This window comes from Paralichthys olivaceus, chromosome 14, assembly GCF_024713975.1.
Source record: "Paralichthys olivaceus isolate ysfri-2021 chromosome 14, ASM2471397v2, whole genome shotgun sequence".
NCBI classification, from domain to species: domain Eukaryota; kingdom Metazoa; phylum Chordata; class Actinopteri; order Pleuronectiformes; family Paralichthyidae; genus Paralichthys; species Paralichthys olivaceus.
The window spans coordinates 20,367,045-20,376,656 of NC_091106.1; the positions used below are offsets into that span (position 1 = coordinate 20,367,045).

Consider the following 9,612-nt stretch of genomic DNA (forward strand, 5'->3'; position numbering starts at 1 on the left):
TTCTCTCTGCCAAAGTTGTTGACCAAGTCCTCCTCTCTTTGACTTGCAGACACCCACACGGCAGAACACACACACACACACACACACACACTCGACAGTAGGTTACTTACTGTGTCAGCGACTGTTCCCTGCTGAGAGGCTGTGGGCGGCGTGATGATGTCTAGTTACTGTGGTGATTTTCTGTTGCCGCGGCGACGCATTCACTAGAATCAACTGCAGTATCCAGCCACACACACACACTGTAACATGCTCTCAATTACACATGCACATAGCTGCAGACATTTGGGCTCTTGACTACACCTGCATGTTCACATGATCACAGGCCATCAATGAGGACGCTCAGACCCTTTCTTTACGTGGGAGTCACTGAACTTTGGTCCATGAACGTCCCACCTGAGGTAGGAAGATGGAGCGTAAGGAAACCAGGAAGACATAAAGAACTGGAAACCTTACTCCATTAGAAGATGACCCCTCACTTATATAAAAGCATGTGACAGATTTATAATAGTCCATCATCAAGTTTAGCGAACACGGTACAAAAGGCCGGAACTCTGTGCATTCACGTGGGAATGTGAAGGTTCCATTTTCCGAGTCGTGACGTCATTGTTCTGTTGTATTTACAAACTGTAATAAATGGTACGCACTTGTTTCGTTGTCACCTCATTTAGCAGCTTGTTTTTCTACTGGTTATTTTTGTAGTTTGCTCGACCGGTGACGCCGCTTTCTCTCTAAAACTGTAAAAGTAACCAGCAGGAACTGAGCTGCAATAAGTGAAGAACCTGATGCTGCACCACAGAGATGTTCACCTGTTTACTCAAAGTTCAGTGAAGCTCGACTCAGAAGAAGAATTAGTGGTTTATTCAAATAGTCTTAATAGTAATTATTAATTCAACACTGCATTTCTTTGGGTGCTAAACAATTGTTTTTCCTTTTGGATCCATGTTATTCCATCTTTTTTAATGTTGTTTTTATTTCACTGATAAATCTATCTGAGGTTTTTTTTGCAGTAATGGACCACGAGCAGTAATGGAGAGAGAGCTGTTTCTAAAGATCAGAAAACAGATAATCCGGAAGTAGAGGGAGGATACCAAAAAGAAAAAAAAACTGTGTAATCAAAAGACAAATAAATAAAAACACTGCGAGAGAAAAACATGACCAAAGAAGGAGTTTCTGTACGAGCTGATATATAGAGAATATGACTCGTAGTGTTTTTCCTTGGTGTGTGTACACATAGCCGTTCACGTGATAATAATAAAGTCATTTTAATCTTGAAGGCCAGTGGGAGAGAGCAGAGTGAGGGAGGAAGAGAATGAAAGAGTGAGAGAGTAATAACACCAATCAGACAGCATTAGCAGAGCAGAGACCAGTAATTGGAGCTGTGAAGTGTGACTCATCAACAGCAAGCGAGACCTCGCTCTCTCTCTCACACTCACACACACACACACACGTCCATCACTTGGAACACACTTTCTTTCTGTACCATCTCTATCATCCATTTTCTTTAAGTAACTCACACATAGACACACACTATCACTCTCCACTTCTAATTCTTCTTTACATGTTATTCCTCACTTCTTTCTTTCTCTAATTCAGACTTACCGAGACACACACACACACACACACACACACACACAGTCCGACTCTTTCTCACACTCATGCCAACACACCCAAGCACAGAAATACACACACACACACTGGCTTGTTATTCACACAGCGCTGCCAGCTACTTCCTGTGCCGCTCGCCCACCTGCTGCATCGCACAACATAACGCCGAGAGAAAAAGCATCTTTTCAACCTTTCAGAGTGAGACGCACTCAAATAAAAAGTGCCATCTCTCCTGTGAGCGTCACTCAAAATGTCCCCTTTTCCTCTCACAGAAAGTCTCAAATGGACTGGTGCAGGTGGTGGACAGGTTGTTGTCCTGTTGTGACCTTTTCTAGAGCAGAATAGAAGAGTCAGAGAGGTGTGACAGAGCAGGGACAGTGAAGTCGGGCAGAGTTGAAGGCGCTGAGACAAAGTTAATGTAATGATTGAATGCAGAGCAGCAGTGCAACATTCATGATTTTACTGTTAATTTAAAGGGTCAACGACAGTTTACACCAGTAAAAGAGCATTTTACACCACAACAGAGGAAAGTTAAATATATTATAGGCTTGTTTGTTGCATGACTTTTGACTTACACAGCATTTAGTTTCTTTTATCAAAGGGATTCAAGACTTTGACACGTACGATTACTTGATTCATCTTTGTTGATATAAAACGTGTGGTAGTTAAAAGTATCTTGAAAGCTGAAGTAAACACTTCTATGTGTGACAATTACATTTTTTATAGAACATATGCAGAAAGTAAACACAGGATTTAACCCTGATCATCTCTTAACAAAAGATTAACGTGTTTTTAAACCTAGCGAACGACTCACAGACCCTCAATCATGAAGCCATAGACTGAATATAAGGATGGACGATATGATTCCCAAAATGGAAGCCATATCATTTGGATAGCCCCCTGGTGGCTGGCAGCAGTACAGATATTTATTTACAGTCTATGGATATAACTATAAGATTCTCAGTAAAATTTACAATATATACTTTTCTGACATCTTCTAAAGCTTTCACAAATATACTGACTTCACATATTAACTTCATATTTGGCCACAGCTGAAGTCATTTTGCAGCATTGCAGATAAATCAGTAGAGCTGCTCTTCACCTTCTATCCAGGAGCCACTTTCAACGCCTCTATATCTTTCTCAATGGTTTGCTTCACTTCTGTTTCCTCTTCAGTGGTGAACTGACATCTTGTAATATGGCTGCTGCCGTGTCCACTGCTTTTATGTACTTGACGCTCCGTGAATGAGGCTTTCCTCCGGCTGCGTCTCAGTGATGCTCACTTTCAAACTTTCATCTCTTTGATCAAGTTCCTTCATCTCCTCTCTTCTTCCTCTCGTCTCCATCTTGTCTTGTTTATCACCTCTGGCCGTGTCCTCTCTTTGCTCCTCATGTGCTCCCTCTGCCTGCTCTTGAAGACGCACCCCATCGCTTCCATCTTTCCCGTCTCTCGCCCCGGTCTTGTTTGTACATCCCAGTTGAGTTCTAAGCGTTTGCAAATGGTCGCTGGTCTTATCAAAGTAGCTCTGCAGCTTGGCCACAGGTCCCTCGTCAGAGAACAGATGCTCCAAATACGCCTGGGTGTATTGATCTGAGGTGATCAGGTCCAGGTTGATGGAGGAGGACCCAGAGACTCTCCTCCTCCCTGTAAAGTTCAGCTCAGTTTCGTTAAATGTAACTTGACAGAGATTGGCGAAAGATGTTTTTTTTTTTTAAAAACATCTACCTAATTCTGTCTCCAAGGTGGACAGAGGGAGCGTCACACTCTTTCCTGTCTCTCTGTCCATCACAGTGAGTCCCGTCATGGACCCCTCCTCTAGCATCTCGTTGGAGGGGTCACATGACACAGGAAGACCCCCACGACATTTCGCGACACACACGGTGTTGGACTTATACCTCCTGTAAGGAAGAGAAGATCAGAAATATTTGAGTCATTTAAACATTTTGTCACTTCTTTTCAAAATGTCTTTCACAACTAACAACTGTCAATCATGATGTTTCACCTCATTTGTGTGGCATCAAACCAAAATTGAACAAATACCAGTGTGATAATAACCTGAAATGACAGAAACATCATTAAGAAAACATTATTTAACCTGTACTATACTGCAGGCAGCCACCAGGGGGCCATCAAGATGTTTTGGCTTCACTTCTGGGGAGCTGTCATATCGTCCATCTTTATGTACTGTCAATGTTTGCTGGGTTTTGTGTTTCGGTCGTCAAAACAATTTAAACACTCACTGACTTTTATGTGTTTCCCATTTTATTCCCACATTGTTGAATATTTCACGTTTGCAGCCGTCGTCTGTGTGACAGGAGGTTTTCACTGTCGGCAGCGAGTCTAAATGTGAGCTGGAAGTTTACGGCAACTCTTTTTCTGACAGTCTGATAAACTTTCTGTGTGTTTTTCTTTGTCACAATCGGAGCAGACTGGAAAGCTTGTCTCGCGGCAGACAGCTGGGCCCTGAGCGGCCGTGGTTTCCTCCGTCAGTGAGCTTTACTTCTGCAGCTTCCTGCCTCCACTGAGGTGCTGTGTGTTTGCTGTCTGACAGCGTGCCCTCCAAAAAAATTCTACCGTGTTTGCACAGTATTTGTTTGTATTTGTACCACCAACACACTGCAGAACAGAACGTAGTGTACCTGCACTTTGAATGGCATATTTAAACCACTAGTCATCAGCTTCATGTAGAATCAACACACTTCCACCCTTTCTTAACTAAAAAGTACTTTTTAGACAGTGTAGTATTAGCAATGTAGTAGAAACCTGACAAACTGGACATGCAGGCTGGGAAGTTGTTGCTGCCTGATCAGCTGCTGCCTGACTTGTGTTACCTGTAAGCAGGTATGATCTGTGTGAGGTCCTCCTTGTATTGCTCCAGCGCCGCCCTCGCAGCGCGGGGCTCCACCTGACATTCGAGTCCAGCCAGGTGAACCAACATCTGGGTGTGAAACGCTGCACCACTGGCCCAGTGCCTCAGAGACCTGGAGGAGGAAGAAGAACATCTCCTCAGCACTGTTCCCTCGTATTCAGTATTCTACTGTTGTCCTCTTTTCTAAATTGTATTTTACTTCCTTCCTCTCCCCTGCATGATGCCATCCTCACCCTGCTTTCACTCACCTGGAGTCGCAGTCTCCCCCCAGCAGACAGGTCTTCAGCTGAGTGAGGGTGAGGCTGAGCTGCCCCTCAAGTCGGACGGCGTCCTGGATGAGCCTGTTTTTGTCGCTCAGGTTGATCCTGCAGCGCTTCAGGTACTCCTCCATCACCTCCTGCAGCTCCCACACTCTCTGCTGCAGGAAGACACTCACACACATGAACTGACGAACAGTAACTTTTTCGTTTAAGCTTTTCAAAATGTTAAAATATCCTAAACTTTCTGCGTCTTTTTAAAAACTTTTTATTATCTGTTCAAACAATATCTTCTTACTTTTCACTACTCTTACAAATTCCCTTCTTTATTTTACGTCAGAGGTTTCACCTGGCAGGACGATGACCCCGCTGACTTCCCTTTCACCCCCGACGACTGTCTTGATGACGTGTAAGCCATATCCATCACCATAGTAACCACCAATCCCAGCAATCCGGCCAGGCGCGGCTCATCCGAGAAGGTTGTCAATCTGCCAATCAGATCCTTCAGGTAGGCGGGCGCCCTGTTCCCGATGTTGCCCTGCAGCTGGGTGAGGAGGAACACAAACATTCATGTTGAAATGGCAACAGAACTCCAGCTCAGTTTCTCTTCTCATCCGTCTTTGTAAAAATACAAATGCTCGGTGAGTAGATCTCTCTCCCGACGTTTTGTCCTTGGTGACCATTGCATTGATTTCTTTGCAATTCGCAGCAGGACTGAAACAGGAGTGATGCCTCGTGTTGCACAATCAATCTTTGCGAACCATCTCAAGCCAACAGCCACTTTCCTTCCCCACCGTTCATCTCCACCCACTAAACGGATTTAAAGGTGGAATCAATGAGGGGTTCATCCTCTCAGATCATCTCATGTTTTGCACTCGCTCTCTGAATGAGACATTCCTCTGCATGTGATGCTAACTGAACATTCCATTAGTATTTCTGTTTACATACAAGAGGGAGAGTCTGATTATGACTCATGTCAACACTTTTGCCATCTTGTTCACATGTAGACCCAGGTCATGCAGTTGGTTACGGTTGAATGTGGATGTTGCAATAATGCATTTGAGACATAAACATGCTAATGTGGGAAAACTCTACATGTCTTGATGTGATTATTATTATAATTCTGAGTGAACATGTTCTGGTTGATCAGAAGATTTACAGGACACATATTCAGGCCGCTGTCTTGTTTTGCTCATCACATTATCATCACTCATGCATACTGTCATGCTTTAAAAAAAAAAATCTTATCAACCTCTCGCAGTTGTTCCTGGAGGCGGTCCTGGGGGTCAAAACTCTCCTGGTGATTGGCCAAGAGGAGAGGGTGCACAACTCCGAGGTCAGGCACAGCTCCGCCTTCCAGCATGGCGCTGAAGAGGAGGGAGCCGAGTGCTTCCTTCACTTGAGAACACTCTTCTTCTGATGAGAGCAGCTGGCCCATGATGATGATGATGATGATGATGGTGTGTGTTTGTTTATAAACCAGGAGAAAACTCTAATCTAAGGCAGCATCTGAGGAAGAAGAGGAGGAATCAAACTACACTGCAGTTAATACAGTGTGTAAACAGACCTCAGACATTGAGCAAATACTGAACCAACCCTGCTGCAGCTGAACACCCCTCACCTCCCCCTCTCCTTCCAAACATGAAAAAGAACCTGTGGTAGCTTCAGTTGTCATGAAAACTCAAAAGGTGTTTAGTTTGTTTACACACTGGACCTTTAAAGGGTTTCAACACAAGTAGTGAATCATGGTCTATACAACTAAAAGCACATATCTATGTCTTCAATTCATCATGTGAACATTATTCTAACACACTGCCATGACAACACAAGACATTTCACCCAAATGTGAACTAACCTGCTACATTCAGTCTGATTCTCTCTCTCTCACCCTCTCTCTCTCTCTGCAGCCGGCCTGTTGTTTCTTCACCCCTCCTCTTCCTCCCCTGTACATCCTGCTGCAGAGATGAATCAAGACAACACAGCAGAGGCATGAAGCTCAGCAGCAAACCTACAGCTCCCTCTAGCTACAGAGAAGAGCAAATGCAAGAGGAGGAATCCAAACGTCCACAAATTGATTTGAGGTAAATGATGGAGTGTGAGAAGCAAGTAAGAGCTTGAAATGGAACAAGCAGGAATAATATGGCGTGTTGGGTCGCATTTTTTATTTAATGTACTTTCTTCACAGTGGAGTGAGACTGAAACAGGAGCGTTTTAAGATCTTGAATAAGTCAAGAGGACGGCTGCTTCACTGGAGCTAAATTTGAGAAGTATGAGAAAATCTTCTGAATCTCATTGATGTTAAATTGAGTCGAGTTATATCAATGAGGCAAAGACAAGGAAGTGAAGAGATCTTATGTCAATGGATGGACTGTCGGATATCATGGCTCCTCTCACAGAGTGGAGGGGATTTTTAAATCATTCATTTGGGGGGGAAATGCTTCATTATGCAAAAATTTAAAAGGACAAGGAACTACACAAACTCTGGTTATGAACCAGTCTTGTTTCTTTGTTTATTAAACTCACATATCCCGCTACCTGCCTGTGTCTGCACTGGGTTCCAACACAAACTTGGCAATTAACTCTTTACACTTCCACAGTGCGACAACCCTGGACCCTCAGACTGTCCCCTGTCTGACTCCTTGAGGCTGGACATCAGGACTGGGTCTTTGACGTGTCTTCTAGGCCAAAGACCCATTACAGCGATTGCAAGGACCCCAGCCAGATCTCTATCTGAGTGGGTCTTTGTTGCCTGTGTGCTGTTTGTGCATCTAGAATAAAAACCACTGAGAGTAGGGTTTTTTTGCAGCTTTTTCATAATCTTTAAGTGAATGTGTGATTGTGGAACTGTGAATGGGGGGGGGGTCAGACCTCCTTTAGAATTAAAGTAATAGCTGCAAACTTTTATAACAGCTGTGTCAAACATTGAAAAAATAGGCCAAGGGCTTTCAGCTCTTTTATTTAGATAAATGGAGCAGTGGCCTCGGTGCTCGTGTGATGTTGACTTTTTTTTGCTTGGTAAAATGTGGGGCGAGGGGAGTTGGGATTTTATGTAGTGTGAGAGATGTTCTTCGTTAACTGGGACAAGGGCTTGTGCACCTGTCAGGCCTCAGAGTTGAGTTTATATCGGCTAAATGAAATTGTATGTCAGGTTAATGTGGAGGTTCAGTCTGTTAATCATTTAGATTCTGAGACCTTCCTCCCCATTGTAACCTTTTTTATCTCCTTTCCAATCAGTGTGCTCAGCTGTGTGATGTTACTTTTTCTAAGTTTTCTAAAAAATATTGCACCTATTTCACGACACACTCTCTGAGCCACAGCACCACTTATCTTACACCGCGTCTTTGCAGCACTTAAGCAGATGAGCCAAACTGGCTGAAAACCAACCAACCGCACCGCGGAAACAGAAGGCAGGCCTTTTATCCACGGAATATGTTCTGATGCATCACTGCAGGAAGAACAGATGTGTTAAGTTAGTTATGGCTGAATTCCAGTTAGCTCACATCAGCTTTGAAAATGGCCAAAAGAAAGACTTTATGATTGAAATGTGTAAAAAGGGAGATTGCAAGTTAGCTGATTATAAATTCTGTTCATTTTGTTTTTGGTTAAATGGAGTAAAATAATTTAAAAAATATTATATTTTGAGAATTTCTGACAAAAAAAAATCAAAGTGTGTTATGGGTAATTTAGTGTTTTTGCTAATGATGTACTTGCGTTTAATAAACTAAAGACAGTGAACCTTTCAGTTACACGCAGCAGCCATGATCAAGACCACACACACTCCTCCTCGTTTCTGTGTCTTCACACGTCTTTCTCTCCATCCAGTCTTGTTTCCAGCCTGCTGCTCTTTCCCATTTCTCTGGTTATTGTTGATTTTGATAGCTTCTGTCAGTTTGATGCAGTGTTTACTGGTCTGAGCTCTGCAGCTGGGAGAGTATCTGTCTCTTCCTCTTCCTCTCTCACTCTCACTCTACGTGGATCCCGAGCCCGGTCGACACACTTCACACTCCTCTGAGAAGCAGTAAATATTTAAATGTGCTCAGGTAGCGACATACACACGCATCAACACACAGAAATGCTCATGGACGCACCCATATGTTTCAGCGGTGGAGATTCCCTGCTCCCGCTCTTTCTCTCCCTCTCTCGTTTGTTCTGTCTTCGTTTTTTTTATTGCTCCATCTATTTTTAAAGGTTTAATTTCCATCTGACGGTGAAGTGTAGATAAAAGGAAAGAAATTAGAGAGAAGAAAGGAATGATGAAAGAAGGAAGGAGAAGGGGAGTTTCAAGAGAAAGCAAAAGAAAAGAATAGAAGAGATGAGAAGGATGATGTGATTTGTGAACCATCATTTTCAGGCCTTGGCATTTTGTTGAGCCGGGTTTTTGAAACCAGAAGTAACCATATTTGGAAGAACGAAGGGTGGAGCCTGCCACGCCCACCTACACCTGCCACCTGCACCCATTGGACGTTACCAGCTGTCAATCGCACGATATCAACGTCACAATGCATTCGCTGCTCCGTTCCCTATTTGACTTTTCTCATAAATTTACACTGACTTCTATAACTATAAAATGGACGACGTGACAGCTCCTTAAAAGTGAAGCCGAAATCTGTTCATCGCCCCCTGGTGGCTGGACGCCTCCATGTTTGTGGGCGAGACAATGGACCAGACTAAAAAAACAAGTACACGTAAAATGTATTTTTCCCAGAGGTGGTGTCCGTCATTAGTTCTCATCACGCTGTGTTAGTAACAATAAAATCTTGGTTTTCACCCAGTTTGGTCCCCGGTCGTGTGTTTGTGAGTCTGTTTGTGTTTATCGTTAACAGAACTTTATATTATTGTCCCATTTAAAACACATCAGCTCCAGAGAAACACACTGAAGC

The 9,612-nt window shown here is 43.4% G+C and overlaps 1 protein-coding gene across 4 annotated transcripts; it reads right to left on the reverse strand.

Annotated features, from left to right (window-relative positions):
* Window positions 1–1,516: 1,516 nt before the first annotated feature.
* Window positions 1,517–6,705, reverse strand: LOC109629342 (uncharacterized). 4 transcript variants are annotated; one of them, XM_020087043.2, is made up of 7 exons: window positions 6,588–6,705; window positions 5,985–6,241; window positions 5,082–5,276; window positions 4,724–4,893; window positions 4,438–4,587; window positions 3,332–3,504; window positions 1,517–3,250 (listed from the first exon to the last, which is right to left on the reverse strand). In XM_020087043.2, exons 2-7 carry the CDS (start codon window positions 6,168–6,170, stop codon window positions 2,829–2,831), a joined length of 1,296 nt encoding a protein of 431 aa, XP_019942602.2. In that variant the 5' UTR covers window positions 6,171–6,241; window positions 6,588–6,705; the 3' UTR covers window positions 1,517–2,828. The 4 variants fall into 4 exon arrangements, with proteins under 4 accessions (XP_019942602.2, XP_019942628.2, XP_019942611.2 ...); XM_020087069.2 differs by having other exon boundaries at window positions 2,044–3,250; window positions 4,724–4,890; XM_020087052.2 differs by having other exon boundaries at window positions 2,044–3,250; window positions 6,621–6,700.
* Between the last annotated feature and the right edge of the window lie 2,907 nt (window positions 6,706–9,612).

Bases quoted from the DNA above. Each gene is read 5' to 3' on its own strand.
- LOC109629342 (XM_020087043.2), bottom strand. From the start codon at position 6,170: ATGGGCCAGCTGCTCTCATCAGAAGAAGAGTGTTCTCAAGTGAAGGAA. The intron at 5,277-5,984 runs GTTGATAAGATT...CTCCTCACCCAG, and splicing joins TCCAGGAACAACTGCGAGAG to CTGCAGGGCAACATCGGGAA. The intron at 4,894-5,081 runs GTGAAACCTCTG...GTCTTCCTGCAG, and splicing joins CGGGGTCATCGTCCTGCCAG to CAGAGAGTGTGGGAGCTGCA.